The sequence below is a fragment of the Cupressus sempervirens genome, chromosome 7 (genome assembly GCF_028749045.1).
Source record: "Cupressus sempervirens isolate cs-2001-9-10 chromosome 7, ASM2874904v1, whole genome shotgun sequence".
In the NCBI taxonomy this organism is placed as follows: Eukaryota; Viridiplantae; Streptophyta; class Pinopsida; order Cupressales; family Cupressaceae; genus Cupressus; species Cupressus sempervirens.
The window spans coordinates 832,780,834-832,807,287 of record NC_143124.1 but is presented as its reverse complement, the minus strand read 5'-3'; the positions used below and the strand labels follow the sequence as shown (position 1 = coordinate 832,807,287).

The window sequence follows — 26,454 nt, the reverse complement described above, 5'->3', positions numbered from 1 at the left end:
TTTTCTCCAATATTTCAAAAGCCACTAACTTTATTAAATAATAATTACTTTTATTATTTAATCATTTGATGCACACTTTAATGAACTTATTAATTAACATTATATTTTTTCTTTTATTTTCCTCCACTTTATTAATTAGTTCAAGCACTATTTAATCCGTAGTTTATTATTTAAATTAATAACAATAATTAAAGCTCATTATTGAATGCAACTCCAATTTAATGATTATTATTTGAATAGTTATAATAATGCGATACCAAATCTTTAATCTTTTTGTATTTTAATTCTCTTTTAATGCAACTTCTTAAATTAGACTTTCAAATTAAATATTTTAAATGAAGCACACATTTAATTAATTTCTAATTAATTAAATATTATCATATTTTAATTTCTTTTAAACTATTTTCTAATTTAGAATTTCAAATTAAGCATTTTAAGTTAAAGCAATTTTTAATTAATTAAATGTTCTCATATTTTAATATTTTCTTTCTAATAAAATAATATTTAAGAATTCTCAATATTATATGATTAATCCGAATTTTATAATTAAGTCAAATCCACATAATTTAAACAGCATTACCAAAACTTATCAAAACTCAAAATCAATCAACACAGGCAAAGATAAAAGCATGGGTTTAAAAAGGTTGGAAAGTCAAATACATGTCCTCCTTTTTAGGACAAGTATTAAGCTATGGCTAGGATTGGACCTAAACATTATCTTCCCATTCTTACCTTTGAGTTAATGTTATAGGGCACACTAATCATAGTAATTTAGAGAAGTTGATGTTCGGTACTTACAAATCTGTTTAAAATACGAGCATATGTACATGTGCATTTATATCTAAGCTAAATAGAAAATGGTGGGGAGTAGTACATCATGTAAATCCCAACCAGCAAGTGACTATGACTCCCTCAGCCATATCAGGCAGGGCAAACATAAATGTAAAACAGACATAAACACCACACACATGCAAGTATGAGGTAAATATAACTGTAAATCCTAAATATAAATAACAACATATTCTGACATGAATCTATCATCATCGTAAGGACATAATAAACATCTTTCTAAGACACAACATATGACATCATCATACAAGTAATTTCATTAACTAACTAAGAGCAATTAAAACATCATCACTACAAGTAAGAAATTGTTACAACCTAAGATGATCAATCACACAACATATCAAAATATTGCATTTCAAATATCAAATAAGGGTTAACACATCTATAGAAGATTCATATAGAACTTTAACAATTAAGTCTACAATGATAGTAAAGGAGGGGTATTAAATTACATCTTAATTTATCTTAGAAAATTATATAATTTTTTTCTTTATAATCTTTGTTGCATATATAGAAGTAAGATAAATAATGTATGTTGATGTGCATATGATGCATTACTCATCTCATTATAAAAAATAAGATAGATATATAATTTAAAAATATTAAGTATTATAAAAATGATAATTTATGTAATTAAATATATGATGCATTTATTTAATGGGAGTATTCAATTTTGTCCAATCTATGATAGGGTGACTATGTAATTATTTTACAAGATTGTCAAGGATTTTTTTTAAACATATGTTAATGGTTTTTTATAATATTTATCTTGCTCAAAGAAATAGATATATTTATGTAATATTTTGTAGTATAAAAGTATGGTAATTTGTGTGTGTGTGTGTGTGTGTGTGTGTGAGTGATGTATTACTCATCTGATCATAAGAAGGAAAAAATATGTTTCTAATTTTAAATATAAGATAATATAAAAATGATAATTTATGTAATTAAATAAATGATGATTTATTTCATGGTGAGTATTAGAGGAAAATTATTTCAAAATTATTAAATTTTTATTAATATAATAAATTATAGATATATACACGAAAACCTACCCTGTCGGGAGCAATCATAAACAAGCAAACGATAGTTGCACACATCTATCAAATATTCAAAACAAAACAAGATACAACCAACACTATGCTTGAGTTTTGCAACTCAATGCAATCGAAAAGAAAAGTCATCATGTAACCTCAAAGTAACTTAACAAAGGCAACCATAAGAGACCTTGTTGGTGTGCTTTAGATTGGAGGGTTGTGGGTGTGATCTCCCAAAACACAACTATTGAATCTTTTGATAAAAATACAACATGAAATGATATGATCCTAAAACTAAATGAGTGGAGAAACCTTCAAGAAATGGCTATGAGTGAGCCAATCCTCAAAGGATTCTAGGAATGAAATGAAAATTTAATGCAAGAAAGCAACCTAGAACATCATACTACCATGAAAACTAATGTAAACTAGAAATCTAAGTAATGCTAACAACTACCAAAGGTTAGGTCTAAGCATAAAATCTCTAAAAAATTCTAGAATCACACTAGCATGATAACAATGCAAATGAGGTAGATGAAAAATGCTTGAGACAAGGGCTCTATTTATAGGTTTGAGAGAGGCCTTAGGGAGGTGGCTTCTATGTGACATCAACATAGGTGCCACAAGGGAGACATGGAGACAAGTCATGCAAAGGTCAACATCCAAATGTGTGAGCAAACTTGAAGGAAGGAGTGGGGGACAAAGGTGTAAGAATTGTGGAAGGTGTGAGAGGTGTGAAAGGTTTCTCACACATGTGTGAGCACACACTTGGGAACTAAAAGGGGTTTAGCAAGGTGTTTAAGATAAATAAGTGGGATTAAGTAGTGGGTAGGCTTAGAAGGATGAGAGTGATGGGTGTAGACTAGGTTTTAGGATGGGTTTAAGACTAAATTAAATAGGATTTAATTTAATTATAAGTTTAGAGAATTTAATGGAAATGGAGAAAATTAAATAAATGAGATTTATTCAAAAGGAGATTTATGGGGTATCATGCATTAAATAAATTTAATATATTAAGGAGGTAGTATTTAAATTAAACTTAAATACATTAGGAAATGAACCTATCTAATTAAATAAATTTAATTAAATAAGTAGAAGAATGTGACAAATATAATTAATTAGTAAATAGTTAATTATAATGTTGAGGGAAATATTAAATAAATTAATATAGTGTTTGGAACGATTTTAAGCGTCTACATTTAAACATAAACTTTTCCATTGAAAATCAATTTTTTATAGACTCATTGTTGAATGTACAAAAACATGGTGCTAATTAGACACAGACAATTTGATGAAATACACATATTCCTTAAAAATAGTTAATTGAAAAAAAATCTCAAACCAGAATACATTTGAGAACTATAGTTTCTACTAAGCGATTAATTAATGTGCTCAAGAACCAAGCTTGTGATTTGAATAATAAGAAACATGTTAATAAGGAAAAGAAAAGCATTTCGTATGCAGAACTGCAGAATACATTCAACTATTGCAGCAGATCTGAGAATTACGCTTGTAGAGGATGACTGCTACAGAAGTAGAGGTTCTGCTCACAGTCAACTCAGTATCCCTAATTCAGGTGTTTACATTGGAGAAGTTGGTTCAAATTCTTCTTCTACATTCATATCATCTAGAGGACTGGTCTCATCTGACAGCATCACTGTGTTCCTTGCTATGGTGATGGTCCACCAAGAACTCCTTTCTTTCTAGGGCTTACCACATTGCTTCCTTTCGTAAACCTTAGACTACGCCTATAGCCAGTTTTGCAATCTGAAATGGAAGGGATGCATTTTGATCTTGTCTGCTTTAGATGATTGCTTGTAATGTTAGTCTTCTTTGTCTTCTCTTCCATTTGCTTGGCTCCATGTTTTGGTCCTTGTTTACCCTGTTCTGGTAGGGAATGTTTTGCTCCCTGTTTTCCTTGTTTTGGGCGCCCACGTTTTGTTCCTTGTTTCTCTTGTTTTGGGCGGCTACGTTTTGCAGGCAAATTGTTGCTGAGATCTTCCCTTGAGAATTTCATCTTTTTGTTGGAATTAGATTTGGGTTTTGCAAGTCCATCATTGCTCGTTCCACCTTCCGAATTGTTATTCTCCTCTGCAGCCCTGAAAATATGTACTTTCAGCTTAATAATGGTATTAGTATTGCCCTTGTCTTTCCGCTCAAAGATGCAAATGTCCCCTTTCTGGAGATTGTTTTCAACAGAAAATTGCCTCCATCCTGACCCGAAAGCACCTTTCTTCTTAATGTCACTCCAATTGTACCGCACAGGCCATTCCTCGCAGTCAGAATTCACAAGGAACACCACTCTCACTTCTTTTGGTAGTTGCAGACGCTCTTCAGTAAAATTGGGAAAATTCTGCACATAAAAAACATTATGCAAATCACATTGAATTTTCTTGAAACCCTCTTAAACCCCACTAAGAGAGATACACAAACCCAATCCATTGTAGACTACATAACATCATTTTTTAATCTCAAACAATGCTAAGAACACAGAGGTAGAATAATACAAACCCATTTTGCGGAATAAGCTGCCCTGCACTAGATTGTTAAAACCTTAAACATTTTGGCTTGTTAAACCCCAGTTTAAGCTTCACCCTCTCAAACCCTCGTATTGTTAAGAAAATAGTTAAGACAATAAACACTAACAGTGGGATGCCCCCATATCATCATTACTAAATCAAAGTCGGAAAGAGAAAGAGTCTTACCAGCCAAAATCTTTTGACATGAGATGCTGAAATGTTTAATAAACAGAATGGTTTAGTCGATGTGAAAGAACAAGCAGCCTGGATTGCCTTGTTTCTTTCTCCTACATTACGGCACCTGCGAGGAAGATGGCAGAATTTTGATTTTTGAAAAATCTTTCTCTGAGTCTCCTCAGATTTTTCTGTCTCCTCCTTCCTTCCAGCAAGAGATGGTTTATGGCATTGACGATCTACAGCAAAACCTGCATTAATATATGGGGTGTCACACATTTTAGTAAAACATGTCTTTTGATTCTTGAAGGCTTGTGACTTTTAACTGTGTTTATCTTCTTCAAACAATGTTTTCGATCATTGTTTATAATACACTATCAGAATAGTGAGTGTGAGTCAGCATCTGAGCTCACTATGCTGATGTTAGATCATGGACTCCGAATTAAAACATTGATTCAATAAAGATAAACTCAGTTAAAATCTAGAGTCAATGACAAACTTTGTAAAAATTCAAAAGTCTTTTAACATGGACTGTGGAAAATTAATGTCAGATATCAATCTATCATATCAATCTATCAATCTTTTATGTCCATGGATACGTCACTTTTAACATCCACTTTTTCATGAAAGACAAATATTTTACTTACCATGAGAAGAGAATTTGAATTTTTTTCTCAGACGAAGAACTTTTCCCTCTCTTTGGTCACTCAGTTCCTCATCAAAATATGAAGAAGTGGGTAATTGGGTAGCAGTGGCAGTGGCAGTGTCACTGTCACTGCATCTCTTATCCGAATTATCAGAGCTGATAATAGTTTTTTTCTCACACCCATTTTTCCCAAATACTCTGACCTTGAAATAAGACCTACAAACATACTTGAAAATCACAAAATCCCCTGCCTCGATTGCATAGTCACCCACAAAGTTTCCCCAACCCTGCCTAAACTCCAGTTGTGAATTAGCTCCCCATAATTTGACAACCCATTGCTGAGCACTTGGGCCTTGCAATACCATATCTTTACCGGCCTCCTCCTTTCTGAGCTTTTGAGAAAATGCAGCTGGAATTCTCTGAAGTGAAGTAAACACAATAAGAGTCCTACAGCTACACAGTACAATATAGATTGTTCACAGAGAAAAATGAAATTTGCAGGATAATGGGTACTACCAGTCTTCCAGAGAAATCTTCGAGCATGACTTTGAGAAAGTAGGAGCATCCATCCAAGTCATCATCCATGTTGACATGAATCCTGTATTCACTTTCATCATTATCACTGTCCATGGTAAATCCTAAGCTCCAAGGCACACTTCTCTGAAACACAAACTGAATGGCTGATACCCTTTGGGGTTCATCGAAACCCAATTTTAAGGCAAACTTCCAAGGACGGGACAAAATAAATCTTGTTTCATTCTGAAATGCTCTTGTGATTGATCATCTGGCGCACCAATATTGATTTCTAGCTACCATTTAAAATGCTTATTTTCATGAAAGCACAGACTTAAATGTGGAAAAAGATGCAAACTTGTCAAGCAAGAGATATAGCTGGAAGCGTCTGGGAATATCTCTTAGGGCTGCCCAGGACTAAATTTCTGCATAATTCATTTGAATCAGTAATTTGGTGTTATCAAATTCTAAAATCCAATATCTACATTGAAACTATAAACCACTAATTTAGGGTTTTTTGTGCACTGGCTAAATATCACTCTCAGTTTTTGTGCAAAAACTATCAAATTGATCAAGTTCTCCGTGGTCAAACTTGGTATTTGGAAATTGCATATGGCCGGAATGGTGACATTGTAAATCGTTTGTGGATTGATGTCATTTCAATGCGGAGTAATCAATATAATAAATCGCATCATATCTAAAATCTTTAAGCTAGTTACACATTTGACAGCGTTTCATGAAAACACCTTAATAAAAAGGTTGTTCGTCCAATTGTTCAAAGCTGTAACTGACGGTGTTAAATTTACTAGCAACAAATTTCGGCATTTTATCTTTATGAGAAGTTATAATCAAAAGACATTTCAACGAAAAGCGCCAGACAATGAATAAAGTCAGAGAGTGAGAGCTAAGTGGGCTACCTAAGGTGTGGTTTGAGGTTTCTCCACACAAAATACACTAAAGACAAAATAAAGTCAAACATATTTTTTTTCTGAATTCATGAAAATGTAATGATTGTTTTTCAAATTTGTTGTTGTTTACGACTAAAAACTATGCAGATCATGAAGATCAAATGCTGAATTTTTTTGAAAAATTCATGATGTTTTCGATTATTGGAAAATTGGTCAACTGTACACTTTGTAGGGAGGATAGTCGCATCCTTTGTATCTTCACACTAGCTTTCTAGATCTTTTTGTGTTTTCTTTATTCGTTTTTCCTTTAAATTCATCTTAGAAAGTTATCTTGAGATTTAAATATGCTCATTGTTCATTATTGCAACTATTGCTATCACTAGCAGCAAGGATGGTTTTCAATTGCATTCAGGAGTTCTTTCGAAGGTTTACAAAGAGGCAACTTCTCATGAGATAATGTGTTTCTACTTTATAATTAAAAAATGGTAGGTATCTATTTCGCATAAGATGTTATAGGTTCACACATGGATCAATTAATGAATTTGTTTAGTCTCATTAGGGTAGATCTATAAAACATAGAAACATTTATTGGACTACATTACTAACAAATCATAAAATTTTAACCACTCTAATTTATTAAATTATTTTCTATCCAATTTACCACATGATTCTAGAAGGATGGAATTGTTGATATCATATGAAATGGGGGAAAAATAGTTTAATTAGACTCATCTCCTAAGCATTGGTTGCCCTTTATTTTGCATATACAACATGCAATGGGCATTGCACTTAACATTGTAGTAATTATAGACTAAGCAGAAAATCATACATAAAATATCATATACAAGAACATCAAAATAAGCATTTTGGGTAAATATTGTGATGCTATGAGACATCAAGTTTAGGTGAATTTAGTAGGAAATCCATGCGTGGTCATTAAAACCATAAAACATAGTGACACCTTACAATAAATTAGCTACTTTTTAAATATGTGTGTACATATTTACAATGTAAGAAATTGCCAAAGATAAGATTCTTGTAATTGGATTGAAAAAATGGAAGATGTAAAGGAGGGAGAAGGATTGGTCTTGAAGAAATGTTTAGATACCTTTATGGAGATCCTCGACCACAGATTTGGTGAACTAGAACTAAAATAGATGTGGTACATGATGGATATAGTTCCTTATTAGAATCTAAACAATTATGCTCTAATTTTATTTCTATTTTCAAGCCCTTATACAAGAGATGACACCTAAAAAAAATTGATGCAAAATTTGGAAATTATTACTCATTTTAGAGATCTCCCTATTTTCTTAGCAACAAAAGAGAAAATACTTTTTTGTGTCATTATTTCTTTTCTTTTAACAAAAATAGCAATTATATGAGATATATAATACATATGGATTTATTTTTTTGAAGATTTTGAAGAAGTGGATAGATGAAATTGACCAAAATATCCTAGTGGTTTAGACTTTAATAATTGATAATGGAGAGATTGAAATCAACTAGTTTAGCAATTTCATTAACAAGATGTTGGGATTTGAGGTTGGGTACTCTAAGTTTATTTCAAATGCAAAATGGGGAAAGGTTGTTGAATAAGTAGAATAAAATTGTGGGGCATTTGGTGCCTCAATGAGCTTGATGTCATCGCATGAGAACAAGATTCTTTTAAGAGAAAGAGTTAGCAACGATTATTCCTTACATTTTATTTTGCTAATTTAGTTGTGCCTATGATGTGAATGTCATCAATAGAATTCAAATTAGTTAAATATTTATCTACATGGAATACTTTGCCTGACTCTATTATGCCATGGGTGTTCCACAAAATTAGGAAAAACACTATAGAGAGGTTTGAAAGTAACATGATGTGAATATTGCCTTTGTCTATATGCCAATTATTCTTTTGCTCAAATTCTTTATATAGTTCAAGGACACATCACTAGAGATTTTAAGTTCTTCTTGAACAATTACAAGATCTAATTTTTTATTTCTTTGATGCATCAAGATTAATAATATCACAAGTATCTTTGCCTTGCTAGAGATCAGTTAGGATAGAAATATAATCTTTATTGTTATGATCTATGATTTTTTAAATGATTTGAAGCTTGTATGCATCCTTTATTTTATAAAAGGGATATTAGAATTACATTTGATTTCTTTCAAAACTGTTATCTATAAAGAGGCTAGTAGAACAGTTTTAAGTTTTTACACATCATCGCTTGGATATTTTAAGTTACATAAATGTTTAAAGACAATAACATATATAAATATATTTAGGGGGGAAATGGCATCAATGAATTTAACAACGTAAACTAGATGAGATGAATTCATTAGTTAAACAATTTCACCCCAAGTCATTCAATACAAGAGAAAGAGGGGCTTTCAAACATAATGCTCAATGTAACTCAAATTAGATTAGAAAAACCCAAATAAGATGAAGGGATCCCAATATTAAGCCCATATTATACTAAGGAAGTACACAAGCAATTCCTCTTTCATGCAATGTTTGTTAATTTAAAATGTGCAATGTGAACATAAATTAAACTAATTGATTTAGGATATATATATATATATATATATGCAATCAGACCAATCAAAATAAGAGAACAAATCCATGATATGAAGTGAAAATGAGAGAGAAAATTGACCTCAAAATGTGTAAGGGAAAGTTCCTTTCTAATACAAAATTTGTGGATATGTAACTACCGTAGAAAACCTAACTACTAGTATGTGATTAGAATAGACAACCCTAAAAATATTAGGTAGCTAGGTACAAGTCGATTTGGGTGATATTTGTTGGGCATTCATTTTGCATGAGGTCAACAGCAGGAATCCATAGTGTAATTCCTCTCTTGAAAAGAAAATATTTTTAAGGATCCAATCCAAGGTTCTGTGTTTGTCTTGTGACATACCAAAATCTGCTTAGTAGAACATAAATGTGAGTGTTCACAAGGAGGCCTTTGCTAGTTCTAAAAACTCAAGATTTATCTTCAAATTGAAGTAAAATCTGTTTTCTATCTCAAAATATCACACCAAAAGAACAATATTTTTGTATTTTTTATTTTTTTCAATAAATGCAATTCTAACAATGCAGCTACTATGAGGTCCTATTCTAATAGGGGGTTAGCAAAGCAAATAATGAAACTGAAAGCAAATAACATGAAATCAAATAACTTGAAATTGAAATTTCTAAATGGACATAAGCTACAGAACACAACACGCTACAAGTTAAACCTTCAAAGAAATCGGTAGGAAACCAATGAAAACAAGAGCACCGCTTCCTAGAATCCACTGATGCAATTGTCAATGAGAATCTTTAGCAAATTAAATGATGTTTCACTCTTCATCAAATCGCAAGGCCATGGAAAGTGTGCTCATGCGAGACAAAAAACTATGTAGACACAAATCGGGTGATCTCTTCTCAAGCTCGTTATGTCAACGAAATTCATATATCTGTAGCAAACACCAGAACTAAAAGATCGCACAACCAAAAACAACACAATAAACATTTGGCTCAATCACAATCTCATGAATAAAATTCACAAAATAATGACACATTTAGGAAAGAATAAATACACTCTGAATGCTAGCACCAAAAGCATAACTTTATTGCATAATAACGGTGACCTTTGTTACATTTTACAATAGGGTATTTATAAGAAATTGTCTCCTCAATTTGTGTTGAGAGTGAGAGATATCTTGATGCAATAAAATGCTTTTAAAACATTTAAACAAACTAAATATATACAAACTGATAATCTAACTGGTGCTTAGAGGGACTCCATCCATATTTTATTCATTAATTGGATGCATGAGCCCTTCACATGTCAAAAATAATGAAAGCATGAGAGAGAAAGTAGGAGGAAGCCATTAGTCAAAGTAGAAGTGCATGGAGACACCAAAAATAGAAGTTGGCCCTTCACTTGATGTGTGTCGGAGTTAACTTGCCATCAAAATGTGCTCTGAATGCATGGAAAGTGCTATTTTTGGAACTGGCAGTCAACTGTCGGTGCACCTCTAAATTGTAGACCTTCAGAGCTGCGGAGTTGTAGACCTATGGAGCTGTGGACTTCAACTAGATCAAAATCTCAAAATTTTACTAAGTGTCAAAATTGAAATTCTGGCATTTGGGTTTTGCTCATCTTTATCCTAAAGATATGTTTGGATGTTTGCCCTTGAATTTCTCTATAACCTCAGTAATCTTAGCAACATCTGGAAGATCCAAAGCCTCATACTTGTTTTTGACCTTCTATCTATAGTTGTCCACCTCAATTCGAGTTTCTGCAAAATCTCTAATTTTGGTGTCCAACTCTAACAATGCTTCCTCTATCCTGAAGGCTTATCTGATGTCTTCATCACTGGATGCTTCCTCTAAAGTCTTTATGAAATTTTCCACAACTATCTCAACTGGTAAAAGCTTCTCTCGTTCTTCATCTTCAAAAATGTCCAAGCATGCATCACTGTACAACTTTTCTGCTTCCAAAATTCGCTCTCAGGCTTGGTCCTTGAGCCTATGTATCTCATCATACAATGTTTCCATCACTTTATTTCCATCTGAAATCTTTTCTATCCAATCATCTATCATGTCTAACTCTTCTTCAGTATATACATCAATCAAAATGTGGTACCTTTGCCCCTTTATGGCTTGTAGAGTTTGTAAATCCTTGCTCCATACTCGTACCTCATCTATAATACTAAAGTCCTACCTCAAAATTGCCATGATCTTATCAACATTCTCTTGTGTAGCATGCAATAACTTCAGACTTCTTGTGATTATAGTAACACCCCTATCCTTAAGGCTGTCTCACCAATCTTGACAAGCTCTCAAAAATGGACTAAGTTGTACACCTTCCTCTTCTCTAAGAATGGTATTCAAAGTCTCCTTAGGGCATTCAGAATCAAGGGGACCAATAACTTCAGCTAAATATCCTTTGAAGATCTCAACTTGCCTTTGAAGTGTTATGATTTCAATCTCATCATGTTCCATATGGCTAAGAACCTCCTTGACTCCCATAGTCATCATTTGTCGGGAAGTATCCTGTGTAGGCTTTCCTAACATGATATCTTTCACTTCATAGTCTTGAAGGCTAACAACTTCTTCATCTGTACCTTTCAGAGGGTGAGCCACTTGTGCAAATAAGTCCTGGTTTTGGGTAGTAGTAATGAATGCAAATGGCATTGCATCATGTAATGGAGAGTTAGGCTTGTTCAAAATCTCTGCAATGTCACAAATATCATCCTTTGAAGCAAGGAATTGATGTTTAACACTTCTCATTATCTCTTTTCAAAACCATCTTGGGATATGTCTTTCTACAACCTTGGCTCTAAATGATGAATGGATATGTTCAACTACCTTCTTCCCTTTATCACTCTTGCTTGGAGACTCCTATTGTGAGGGTTCTTCTTTTGTAGTCTTAGTTTCTGTAGATCTTGTAGTTTGATCCTCAACTTCCTGAGAAGGTTGTCGTATGCATTCTACTACTTATGCCTCTTTTGATGGCTCATTAATAACCCTTGGTTCTGGTTCTCCTTGTAATGATGATTCCTTCTAAACATGTTCTTCTGAACTTGAAGGTGGAGGTGTCACTGAAACCTTATCTACCATCATAACCTAAGGTGAAGATGGGGCAGTGAGATGAGGACCTTGTGTCTTGGGTGGCATCTACGTCCAATCTTGCTATTGAAGTTCACCTGTAGGAGTATCTCTAATCTTATCTCCAACCAATTCTGTAGTCACTAGAATGAAATCAAAATTTGGGATGGAGAGAACATCATCACCTAGCTCCCTTTTCTCATTCACCCATCATTGTACTTCATCTTCCAAAGAAGAGAGTTCTATTGTTTCAGCTTGGGTGTGTAGTGGGGTATTTGTGACACTCTTCCTTCTTTCCAATTCTGTGGCTTTGGCCAGTCGAGTTCTCCTTTGTAGAGGCACTTGCTTCTCCTCTTCATCTAACTCTGTTTCATCCTCATCTAATTTGTCCTCGAGAATGGTTTCAGGAACAGACGGATTAGGCACTAATCTTTTATGAACTCTTTGCCTTTTTTTCATTCTAACCTTGATCCTCTTTTGCTTCTATGGAACCATAGGAGAAATGAGCTCTTCATGCACTGGATGAATGGATGTCTCTAGAATTTCTCCCTCTTCTTGTTGACTTGACAAAATAGGAGGTAATGGAAAATCAACTTGAATATGAGAAATTCCAAAGTCTTGGGGCTCTTGGGGACTAGATTCCTGTTGCTGCGAAGGGGCCTATTCTTCAACATGCTCTACCTGAATCCTCTGAGGAGAGGCTCTCTTCCTCTTTTCCTTCTTCTTCTCTGAAGGATGGTAGTATCCTATTGGACTACTAGACTATTTCTGGCCTGATAGGAGATTGGGGCACAAAGATAGGAATTGTGACTTTCTTCCCCTTTACCCTTTTTGGGCGAGCATGTGCATGGAATATCACTGTATCCAGAATTGGATCAACTGGAAAGGGTTTCTTGATCCAAATCTTTGTCATTTTGATGACATGTCTCGCTCGATGATTAATATCATCTCCTTCCTCTCTATCAATTTTTACATTGAGGATGGGCCTCTTGCCAACTTTATTTGTATTGAATAAGGGATCCAGTAGCTCTTGTGAGTCTTGTAGCCTTATCTCATCCAGGATGGTCAAATGGAGAGCCTTCTCTGCTAAATACAAAGTCATTCTGCAATAGTCCGTGATATGAACATCATAGTCATTTGTGGCATTCATCCAATGATCTTCAATGGTGTCCTCATGGTAGAACTCTTTTTCTGCCAGGTTTTCCACTTTACCAACATTGTCAAAGAATGGTCAAGGAGAGTTATATTCTTCAAGATGATAATTCTCTCATTCCCAATTGGAAGTCGAGATATCCTGCTTTCTCTTTACCTGGTATGCTCCTATTACAAAAGGCCAATCCTAACAAGGCCTCTGTTGTTTTTTGATCCTCTCATAGGCTGGCTCAATTTGTCAAGAAATTTCCATTAGAACCAACTTGTCACTTGGGTACCTTGGGAGTTTCTTTGGATTGATGGATGCACCACCAACCTGAATGTATGTGAATGTCCAGAACTGGATGAAATATGCACCGAGAGCTATGATCTACGTTTTGGCTTCATCGAACAACCTCTTCCCATAATCCCCTTCTATGAATTGAATAATGGCAAAGACAAAGGCATCATTCACAATTTTGTACTCCTTTCTCTATGGTGAGAGCTTCTTCTTCACTAGCTAAGGATAGACTATATACAACCATGCATTAGGATCCTACATACTGCCCTTTTTGTACAACCCAGGATAGTCGATGGCCCTTGTTGCAATTAGATATACCACATAAGAAGTCATATAAAACTTCTTCTTGTCCTTTACTGTCCATAATTGGTCACACAAGTTCTCACTAAGTGTGGTGGCCCAATCCAGTGGCATCTTTGCATGTCTGATGGTCTCAATGAAGTTGACCATGAATGGAGCAAAATGACCTACTGCAAGCAATCCCATAACTCTGCTCAGGAGAATGATTGAATATCCAATGTCATCCTTCATGTATCCTCGAGTCATGTCCACTTTGCTAATTGTCTTCCCCCGAGGTGGTTTCTCAATGAAGTATGAGGAATATATGATGTCGATGGCCTCTTGGTAATGATCCTTATGCCACCTCTTAGCTGCTTCATATGAAAGCCTGATGAACTGATCAACTCTAGGTAGATGAAAAACCTTCTCACTATTATCAGGTCATAGATTCAAGACTACTTCCCCAGTGACACTTTTTACCACCCTTTCATTAGGGACAAAATGCTGAGATAGGGTCATAATTAATTCAGCTGACTGCACGGTCTCGAGATGTGATGCTGCATTTACTAATCCAGAACGGATTAAGGTGGATCTCAAGGATGATCTCTCAGTTGGATTGTTACAAACTCTCAAGAACTCTCCCAAGTCCATGTGTCCAAGTTCTATGTCCTTGATCTTAGAGTATTCATCGTGCAACCATGATTTTGGGGTTAGGCCTTGGAACTTGTACACAACCGATTTTGATGTTGATCTGGATGTGGATTCCATCTGATTATAATACTTGCACGTCACAGGAAAAATAAAACATGATTAATCATTGGATACATAAAAATAGAATAAAAAACCTAAAAGAGAAAAAAAAGGTCCCCCAATGGAATTTATTTATTTATTTTTTTTCAAATTTATTTTAAATTTTAAAATTTTTCACTTTTTAATTAAAAAAAAAAAAAATTAAAACAAAATTAAATTAAAAAAATATGTGTGGGTGGAGGTGCAGCGATGCGCGCAACTAGGGTTTGTATGAGGGCGGCGTGTGCCTTATGCGTGCCCAAAAGAGGGAGCACGAGTGACGCCATGTGCCTAAAAGGGTGCGCAACTATGCCGTCGCACGCCCAAAAGGGTGCACAGCTGTGCCACCGCGCGTAGTACGGGCCACGTGCTACCACCCATATGTGCGCGCGCATGTTTGAGAAGGAAGGAAAAAAATGGAGGGAGGGGGTGTCTCCATACCTCTCCCTCCTTGCTCTTGCAAAAAGAATGAGCAAGTCAAGAAGGGGAGGGAGAGTTTTATAACCCTCTCTCTCTTTTGCAAAGCACGTCATCCCTCGATGCACATGCGCGCAATTTTTTTTAATATTATTATTATTTTTTGACTCTAAAATTCCTAACTAAAATTTCTTTCCCTGACTCTCAAAATACGAGTCCGAGATTCGAAAAAAAATAGGGGGTCCCCATTCCTATTGAGGAATGGGGCGTGTGTTGTGGACACCACAACAATATCTAGGTATAATTTTAGTGGTGAATATTCACCAATAAGAAAATTCCACACATCAACAAACTAGGATTTGTCAAATAAATTGTGCATATGGGACAAGGTGTGTCGCCTAAACTTTGTAAAAATTGGGTCACATGCTTGGGCCCATAGCCCAATGGTTTACACAATTTTCTCTATTTTTCACACGATATAGCTAATCAAATTTTTGTTTTGGAGGGAACAACTTGAGAGTATTCATCTACAATTTTTGGAGGAAAATTTTGGGTGGCCTAAATCTTCCCATGGTTTTATAAAGATTTATTTAGAAGAGGGTCAAAATTTTCTTATCATTTTGAAACTGTGTGTCAAAAACCAATGCCATTTTTGACAACTCTATTATTCATGGAAATATATTGGATAGACAATAATCACCTAAAAAATGAGACAAGACATGTTATTTTTACATGGGTTTCACCAAATATTTGTATACCCTAAAGATTCTTGACAAATTTCCCAAAAAGGATTGGTATAAACATATGCAATGTTTGTTAATTTAAAATGTGCAATGTGAACATAAATTAAACTAATTGATTTAGGATTAGGATATGTGTGTGTGTGTGTGTGTGTGTGTGTGTGTGCGCGCAATCAGACCACTCAAAATAAGAGAACAAATCCATGATATGAAGTGAAAATTGACCTCAAAATGTGTAAGGGAAAGTTTCTTTCTAATACAAAATTTGTGGCTATGTAACTACTATAGAAAACCTAACTACGAGTATGTGATTAGAATAGACAACCCTAAGAATATTAGGTACCTAGGTACAAGTCAATTTGGGTGATATGTAGGTATAATTTTAGTGGTGAATATTCACCACTAAGAAAATTCCACACATCAACAAACTAGGATTTGGCAAATAAATTGTGCATATGGGACAAGGTGTGTCACCTAAACTTTATAAAAATTGGGTCACATGTCTAGGCCCATAGTCCAATGGTTTACACAATTTTCTCTATTTTTCACATGATATAGCTAATCACATTTTTGTTTTGGAGGGAAAAAATTGAGAGAATTCACCTACAATTTTTGGAGGAAAATTTTGGGTGGCCTAAATCTTCCCATGGTTTTATAAAGATTTATTTAGAAGAGGGTCAAAATTTTCTTGTCATTTTGAAAATGTGTGTCAAAAACCAGTGCCATTTTTGGCAACTCTATTATTCATGGAAATATATTGGATAGACAATAATCACCTCAAAAATGAGACAAGACATGTTATTTTTACATGGGTTTCACCAAATATTTGTATACTCTAAAGATTCTTATCAAATTTCCCAAAAAGGATTGGTATAAACAATCTCATAGATTTGTGTTACTTTACACAATTCAGTTTAGTTGGTTCTATTAATTCTAATCGATGGTGAAGTCTATGAATATTAAGAGCATTGGCGAATGTAATTGACACAAATGTGAGTAATTTATTTTTAATGTGTTGTCAATATTTATGTAGCGTGTTATAATATTATTTTGAATTCATCAAAGGTTACACCTCTATGTATCTACAATTTAAGGTTCATTCTTACTTAGTGGGTGTAAGTTAGTGGTCACTTGGCAAACCTAAGACATGATGACACCTATATTTTTTTATTGTAGGTTGTATGGCCAATGAATCATATTTGGACCATAAAATGTGATAGTCTATTGTTACTTCTAAGAGAATTTAATATTTATTTAGAAACCTTTATTTCTTTGGAGACATTGAGCATGAATAAGGGTAAGAGTCTAGCAAGTGGAGAAGCCAAGAAGGCAAAATAAATGCAAAACCTTATTGTCATACTTTAGTGGTAGGAAATTTTGTGGCCAAAATTAGGGAGCTACATCATCACAAGTACATTTACAAGATTCCCAACCTACCAGTATTAGTACACCACTACCACATATTGAAGAAGTTACCAAACTTGATATCTTTGATCACGTTGAGCTTGAAGAAGATTTTTAGGTACATATCTAGAGTAGCCAAAATAATATAATTTACTTGGATGAGAATGTCAGAGATGATGATAGTATACAACCACGAAAGGGAAAAAGGAAATACAACTCAAAAAATAATACAAAATCAAAAAAAGATCAAAAGTGGGATCTATCAATTAGGAATTTTTAAATATAATGGGCCTCAAAGTATCCATTCATTGAATATGTAGAAAATTCAATTAAAGGTGAGCCTGTAGAAGAATACAAATGTAAGATATGCACAAGGAAAAATAAAAGCAAACAGAGCTTGTAGCTAAAAAATGCCATCATAGAGAAGCATATGGGTAAATTTTAAGAGAAGATAATCATAGATAGAATTAAAAAATCAATGATAATATGGAAAACCAAGGAGGAATCTTAGCATGTTAGGAATGCAAAATAACTTGAATTTCACAAGAAAATACAGATGGAGCCTACTGAAGTAAAAAAATAAATTGAAGGTTTTCTTAGAAAAGTGAATGAAGTATAGAAGCTAGAAAATATCTTCAATTAAGTGTTATCTTTTATATTTTGAGAAAAGGGTGCACTATGATAGTGTACCCACCATTAAGTTCTTTATTATATTTTTGTAAAGTTCGTAACTATTCTAATAGTCACTAGTCATTAAACAATACATAGGAATGGGTGGTTTGTCTTGCTGAGTTGAGAAAGAAGATGTAAAGGAAAAAAATTAAAGACTCAAACATTCTTTCATTTTGTTTAGATGAGGTTACAACAATAGATAGTACTTCATATGTATGCATGCATATTTATATTGTACACAATTTTGTCCACCAACGTCATCTACTAAGTCTTGTTAAAATAAAGGATAATGCAATATCAAAAAAGAAATATTAAACTAGTAAAGAGTTTTCTAATTGAATATGGAGGTATAAATGACATGATGATTGCCAAAAAAATGGTTTGTGTTGGAGTTAATGGAGCTTTGATAATACAAGGCCACAAGAATGGTATTTGAATAAAGAGAGAAATTCTTTGTGTACCTTACATTGTTGTTATTCACTGCATGGCCAACAAAATTTATCTAGCTTTTGGAATTGTCAGCAAGTATCCTCAAGTACACAAAATTGATGTTTTAATCAAAGATATATGTTAGCCCCAATTGATATTATAATTGATGATGCTATGAATTTATGTAAAAGCATCATATCAGTTCTTATATTGTCATCAATGTTAAAGTCTTAATTGGCTAGACATTATGCTAACTCAGGAAAGTACCATATCATTTGATTGATGAAGAGGATTTGAAGAAAGTATGATGTTCAGATAGAGTTGATATGTAAGGTATTCAATGGTTACTTAAATGAGTTGGACAATGATCATGTAATATTAGTTTGATTATTCTACAATTATGTATTATTGCACTATGTTGAAGATTATAGGCTTAATTAAGTCCCAAGGTTAATGAAGGGAGACTATATTCACCAAGTGACTACAATATTACCTGAGAGATTGAAAAATGAAATGAAGAACACAGTGTTGCCCAAGAAAGTCAATAGTAACCAAGTTATATGTTTCTAGAGTAAATGTAATATTTACCAAGTGATAGCCAGATGAGCAAGTTTGGGAAATTAGAATCTGAGGCCAACTTTTGATGAAATTTTGGAAAGTTCAGGAAGGTCTATCAAGAGAGTCAAAGTTTATTATAAGATCAACGATATAGAAAAATCATTAAGGATATGATGAAGGAAATTGAAGAAGGGTAAGGATGGACATAAATTTCTATGTAAAATTCTATTTTTTGTGTCTAAATTTATTGTATGAAGGAATTTAGTTGTAAACTTATGATAAATAATTCTGATTAAGTGACAAAAGATAGAAGGATCTAGAAGTGTTGAGAAATCTATTTAAGAAGAAAACTATATTTTTAGGTTGTTGGTTTGAAGCAAATAATGATTTTAGTGTGATGTTATTCGAGATTTGATGAATTTGAAAGAGATATGGTTAACACATGTTGTGGAGAGAAAAGTTGTTGAAGGAGAATAGCTAAGTGTTGAGCCAAGTGAACTGAGCCAGGCAGAGAAAAGAAAAAGAAGTTGTTGAGTGAGTAAAAGACAAAGAAAGAGAAAGAACTAAGATCTAATCAAGAAACAATAATTTCTATTCTTATAGATCAATTTATATTGTTTATAGTTTAACCATTGTAGAAAAAAATCTCACAAGCATCAAGTGGACCTAACAAGTCTGTGAAATCCTATATGGTAACATTAGTTAGCGTTGTTTGCAAGTCCTTTAAATGAGGTCACTCTTTTTGGTCCTAGATAGGGAGTGATAAGGTTTAGATGATCTTTTGGTGAAATCCTCTAACAAGGCCACTTTATTAAAGTGTCTATAACCTTTAACAAGGTAGTATCCTAACACAAATTACTTCAAAAGAGTGAAATTTTTGGGTTGCCAGTCCTAGGTGGGTTTTCCCTTAATGGGGTTTCCACGTTAAATATTAGTGTCAAAATTGTGTGAATGTTATTTGTGCTGCAAGTTGATTTACACAATTTTATAGTTTATTGTAACTTGGTAATAACTAAATTATCACAAGGTAATTGCAAGAAATTTATTGACAATCAGTAGTGCAAGGAACAGTTCGAGAAGAAGTTGATTTATGGGTATAGTTTTATGTTGGGTATATCTACTAATTGATTGGATATATTAAAGTTGTTATTATTGATTTTTTTGTTGCTTTGATGGTGATGAAATTTTTGAAGGGATTGTGAGAAAACTAAGCATAACTAATTCACCCCCCTTCTTCTCAGTTATCTAATAATTTGGTATCAAAGCACTGAAGGCTTAAAGGTACTTAATAAAAAGATCAAGATGCATAAGAGAGAGCCACCAAATTTGAATAAGGAGAATGTTTCCTCATGGAAAGACAAAATGAAGCTACATCATTGAGGTATTGGAGAAAATTTTTACATATTGGTTGAAAAATGAATATGTTACACCTATTGGTCCTTTGACTATGGATCAAATGAATGAGAAGAGAAATCATAACAATATAATGATTGACATTTCATCTTCTCTCACTGATGTTGAATTTGATGATATTAAGAATTGTACCATTGCAAAGAAAATATGGGATAAACTAAAGCTAGTCTATGGAGGAGATAAAAATGTAAGAAGAGCTAAAGTTGAAAGCTTCAGAGGTAAGTATGATGAAATGAGAATGAAAGAAGGTGAAAATGTTGCACAGTATGTGAACTAAATCAAGGATGTTGTGAGTGTAATAAGAGCTGTTGGAGGAAAAATCCTAGAGTCTAAAATTGTAAGTAAAATCTTGAGAACTCTTTTTCCTATTTATGTTATCAAATTTTTTGCTATTCAAGAAGAGTGAGCTACTTGGAAATGATTTGGCACTTGATGGTCTAGTTGGTTGGTTGACTAAATTTGAGTTGAGAAACTATGAAAATAATATGCTTAGGATTGGAAATGCCTCTAAGTCTTCACTAACCATCAAAAATCCCAAGAAAGAGAAAAAATCCAAAGAAGAAAGTGAGTCCAAAACTGAAGATTCTGTAGATGGGATTGAAGCATTTCTTGCTAGAAGGTTGTCACAAGGTAAAGGTAAAATACCCTTGATCTATTTCAAATGTAATGAAGTTGGTCACTTTGCTACTAAATATCATAATTGAGGCAAGTTTGGTAGAAATGATAGAATTGACAAGAAATATTGCAAGTACAGGAAGAATAGGAATTACAAAGACAAAGGAAAGAAGTCATGTTACATTGCCGAAGAAGAGCATACTGAGACAAGTTTTGATGATGAGAAGAAAGTAATTGAAATGGTCTATGTTGCAATCAAGGAAGAGCTAAATGGTGAAAGGTATGTGAATGAAACTGCCCTTATTTCACATATAACAAAGAATGATTCATGGATTATTGATAGTGTTCACATCATATGATTGGTGATCTAACTAAGTTTGAAAAAAATGAAGAAATTGGTGATGGTAGAACTATTGAGTTTGGTAGTGATGTTCCATACTCAGTAAAAGGTAAAGTGCCATTAATTTTGAATGATAAGATAAAATATGATTATCTCTGTTCGGTTCAAGGACTCAAATATAATCTGTTGAGTGTTGTACAGTTTAATAACTCAGATCACAAGCTTGAATTTGAGAAAAAGGAGGTCAAAATCTTTGATGATGAAGGAGATCTGATTGGAACATGAGTACAAACCAAAGGTAACTTATGCTATCTTGATCCTACATTTGATACATGTTTATTTTATAGGATTAAGGATGTTTAGTTATGGCATAAAAGGATAATTCATGTAAACTTTGTGAAAATATGGTAAAAATTAGTTGAAAGAAAAGAGTAAGAGGCTTATTGAATCTTCAAAAACCAGATAAGTTATGTGCAAAGAATGTCATCTCGATAAAATGAAAAAGTCTAGTTTTTCTAGCAAGTCACACACTTCTAACGATATTTTGTAATTAGTGTATACTAATTTACCTAGTCCAATTAGACTTTATAGTTACTATGGTGATAGATATTTTATATTGTTCATGGATGATTATTCAAGGATGATGGTTGTAATGTTCATGAAAGTGAAATCACATTCTTTTGATATGTTTAAATGGTACAAAGAAAGAGTTGGAAAAGAAACTCAAAAACCTTCGAAATGTTTAAGATCTGATAGAGGCGGTGAATTTATGTCTATTGAATTCACTAACTTTTGTTCTAAGAATGGTGTCAAAAGAAAATTATATGCACCAAAGACTCCACAACATAATGGTATTGTAGAAAGAGGAAATAGATCTATCATGTACTATGTAAGGACATTGATGGTTGAGAAGGAGGTCTCTTAGATATTCTAGATAGAAGAAATTAGTACTATTATTTACACACTCAACTAAGTTCAATTGAAGAAAGAAAGAAAAAAGACACCTTATGAGCTATGATATGGTCATACACCAAATATAATTTATTTCAAGATATTTGGAAGAAGATGTTACATTCACAAGGATGTTTGGAATGGTAAACTTGATGTTAAAGGAGATGAAGGTATATTCCTAGGATATTCATTTAAGAGCAAGACGTAAAAGTGTTTGAACAAGGATACTAACAAAATGATTGAAAGTGCAAATACAAGATTTGATGAATTTATAGAGAAGAATGGATTAGAAATCAAGAAAGAATCTAAAGATTATGACAAGTTTATTTATGTCTATGGTCATGGACTAGACACTCCACCCAAGTTAAAACATAGGCCTATTGAGCATCAAACAGTAGCACCCAAATCATAGAAAGTTGTACCCAGACATTAGACAACTTCACCTGAGCATCAAATAGTGGTTATCAAGTCTTAGAAAGATATATCCAAGTACTAGACAATACAACCTGAGTAGGAAGTTGAACTCCCACTAAGCCAAGAAAATGTTGAGAATTAGATAACTAAACATGTATTAGCCAAAAATGTGAGGAAGAACCATTCAAACGAGAAAATAATTGGAGATAGAAGTTTTAGAGTACAAAAAAGAAGAAGAAAAAAGTGAAGGTACATATTTACTAGTTGATTTTGAGCATAGTTCATTTAAAGTTGCATTGAATGATGAATGTTGGATTAATGTTATGAATGAGGAGAATGATCAAATTCATAAGAATAATAGATGTGCAGTTGTACCGAGACCTTCTGATAAGAATGAAATTGGAACAAAGTGGATTTTCAGAAAAAAACTAAATGAGAATGGAGAAGTGGTAAGAAATAAGGTTAGATTGTCTTGCAAAGGTTATACACAAGAATAAGGAATTGATTATGGTGAGAAATTTTCACTTGTTGTGAGATTGGAAGGAGTAAGAACTCTATTGACTTATGCTACATACAAGGAATTCAAATTATATCAAATCGATCTTAAATCTACATTTTTAATAGAATACTTGAAGGGAAAGTCTACATTGAATAGCCAGAAGGATTTTTTGAACCTAGAAAGGACATGGTTTGCAAATTGAACAAAGCATTGTATGGACTGAAACAATAATATGTATTTGAATAATGAATCACAAGACAAGTTGTTAATTGCTGAAATTTTTATTGATGGCATAATATTTGGAGGAAATGATATGTTGAGTAAGTCATTTTCTGATCAATTGAGCACTAAATTTGAAAGGTCAATGTTTGGAGAGATAAAAAAATGTATTGGCTTACAAGTCTATCAAACACCTAGATGCATCTATATTACTTAATCCAAGTATGCAAAAGAAATCTAGAAAAGATTCAAGATGAATGAATCTAAACTAGTCAGTACACCTATGGTGATTAGAGTTAAATTCTCAAAGGAAGACACTACTAGTAAGGTTGATTAAGCATACTATAGATCTATGACTGAAAAGCTATAGTATGTTGTATATAGTAGACCAAATACTGCCCCAAGTGTTGGAATAGTTGTATAGTCTTCATCTAATCCAAGGGAAACACATTTGACAGATGTAAAAAGGATATTCAGATATCTCAAAGGAATTAAATATTATGTCCTATGGTATAAACAAGAAGATGACCTTAATCTTAAAGTCTACACAAATACTGATTGGGATAGAAATGTCAATGATAGAAAAAGAACAAGTGAAGGAGCATTCTTTTTAGGAGAGAAGTTTATCACATGAATAAGAAAGAAAGAAATTTGTATTTCACAATCTACTGTTGAAGCTAAATATGAAGGATTTGAGAAATATATAATAAAAATCCACAAAACCTGAAGAACACATGCATGCAAGAACCTATCACATAGAAGAAGAAGCAAAGAAGAGGCAAGGGTTTTTCTTTGAACATATAAGAACTATATTATTAGACTAGAAAGATAATAGATAATTAAAAAGGATCAATCCTTATAGAAGGTGATTGAAAACCTTAAAGGGAAACCCAAAAAGGAAAATGACATTTAATAATTATTAATTAATTATTAAATGGAAATGCAAGGTGCATAAAGTGAAATCCAAAGAAGGGAGTAAAGGTAATTGAATAAATGAAATGAATTTAACCTTTTACTCTAGCACCCCCCTTAAGATGAGCAACAACGCAACTACAAACAATACAAGGAAACTATAATGCTGAAAGCAAAGTTGGGTCCCAACAACAAGGGTTGATGAGCTACCCAATCACAATCAAATATCTATGAAATAGAGAAATAGAGAAAACTTAGTGGGAAAAACCCTACTCCAAAAAGAGATAGAAAAGGATGCACAAATGAAACATCTCAAGAGAATCTCTCAAGACCATAAGTATAATGAAAGCCCCAATGATAGAAGCTTGAGACTCCATAGCCCCCCTAGAATGGAAGAACTCCTATGTTGATGAACATACTAATGTGGGTCCAATCCAAAGGAAACAAAGGAAATGGAAAAGGATGATAAAACCCATGTATGTAAGGTGGAGTTGGAATTCCAAGCTAATGCTCAAAGGAGAAAGCACGATAATCCTAAAATAGAATCTCTAGTGGAGGTGGGATACCATGTGTGCTAAATCTATCATTTGAGAGGAGATGTTTGTCCTCTGATATATCCTTAACAACTATTGTAGGTGACTTGATGACTAGAGTTGCACCAATAGGAAATGCTGAAGAGTAATCCTGTGTAAGAGATGGAATCTGAATAGGAGGTGGAGTTGTAGAAATCACAACACATAAGTTCAAGTGACATGACTTCACCTTAATAGTCTCTTGTCAAGAAGGAGAGTGTGTCTTTGGAAGTGGAGATGGTGGACCAAAATGTGAGAAGGAATATAGGTGGGAAGCATGATCAATAGTCCCTATAGAAACAATATTTCATGTTTCATTATCTTTGATGTGCACTAAATCTTGTGTAAATTCAATTTTCATCCATGTCTCATTGTGTGTAATCTAATAAATAGAGAGAAGGTTAGAGGATAAATATGGAATAAAAAGTACATCATTAAATATACCATCATCAATGTCAATAGAATATTTCCCACATATAGTCATAATAGTGTTGTTCCCCATCAAAATGTGTGGTGTATGAGAAGCCTCAAAAGAAGAGAACAAATCCTAAGAAGATGACATATGGTGTGAAGCACCTGAATCTAGTAACCATCTAAAAGAATGTGGAGTAGCAGTTGCACATAGTGCATGATCCTTTCCTATATCTTTATCATCTGATTGAAATGATGATGATGAAGATGATCTATGAGAAGTAGAAGGAATATCAATGTAGTCAAATTTGAAACCTATTTGGCATAGCCATCTAACTTCTTATCATAGCAATGTGATTCATCATGATTATGCTTATTACAATAAGAACACTTCGATATTTTTGGATTTGGTTTAGCCCCCCTAGGAGGAGTTGGCCTTGATGAACTATGAGTGCTAGAATTAATTTGAGACTCTATAGAATGAGATTTATGTGTCTTTTCCTTCATCGCTAAAGATGGTCAAGCTATTAACATTATCAGATTTCCATAATCCATTTGTAAATAAAGTGTTTTTTGGATTTAGTTTTGTGCTTTTTTTAACCATAAACATTTTGGATGATACTACATGATCCATCATCAAGATTAGAAAGTGCACGATAGTAGAGATATGCGAATTGAGCCATTCTCAAGAGATATAACAAGGGGAGAACATGCAAATTCGTACAAAGAACAAAAAGTGAGAAGTGCACCACCTAATGAAATAAATGAGACATGAAAGGTAAATGGCACAAAAAAAATAAAAATAAAAGGTGATGATAACAAGAAATTAGAATGAAAGAAAATACAAACCCAAGAAAACCATAAAACACATACACTAACAGAAAAAGAAACAAATCTACATGCACAAGCAAAAACGTGTGTGTATATATATATATTTGCATATATATATATATATATATATATATATATATATATATATATATATATATATATATATATATATATATATATATATATATATATATATATGCAAATATATATATGTGTGTGTGTGTGTGTGTGTGTATAAATATAAACATATATATATTATATAATTTATATATTATATATATTATAAGTATATACTATTATATACTAAAATATACTATTATGTAC

The 26,454-nt window shown here is 33.1% G+C and overlaps 1 protein-coding gene across 1 annotated transcript; it reads right to left on the bottom strand.

Moving 5' to 3' along the window:
• Positions 1-3,546: 3,546 nt before the first annotated feature.
• Positions 3,547-5,849, bottom strand: LOC149549966 (B3 domain-containing protein Os11g0197600-like). The gene is made up of 4 exons (XM_089794401.1): positions 5,736-5,849; positions 5,221-5,638; positions 4,586-4,824; positions 3,547-4,233 (listed from the first exon to the last, which is right to left on the bottom strand). Exons 1-4 carry the CDS (start codon positions 5,847-5,849, stop codon positions 3,550-3,552), a joined length of 1,455 nt encoding a protein of 484 aa, XP_089650527.1. The 3' UTR covers positions 3,547-3,549.
• Positions 5,850-26,454: the final 20,605 nt, after the last annotated feature.

What these genes read in the sequence shown, in the direction of transcription:
- LOC149549966 (XM_089794401.1), bottom strand. Translation starts at nt 5,849, where the DNA reads ATGGACAGTGATAATGATGAAAGTGAATACAGGATTCATGTCAACATG. An exon ending in ATTCAAATTCTCTTCTCATG is followed by an intron (nt 4,825 to 5,220) that starts GTAAGTAAAATA and finishes ATATTAATGCAG; the next exon opens with GTTTTGCTGTAGATCGTCAA. An exon ending in ATGTCAAAAGATTTTGGCTG is followed by an intron (nt 4,234 to 4,585) that starts GTAAGACTCTTT and finishes TTTTATGTGCAG; the next exon opens with AATTTTCCCAATTTTACTGA.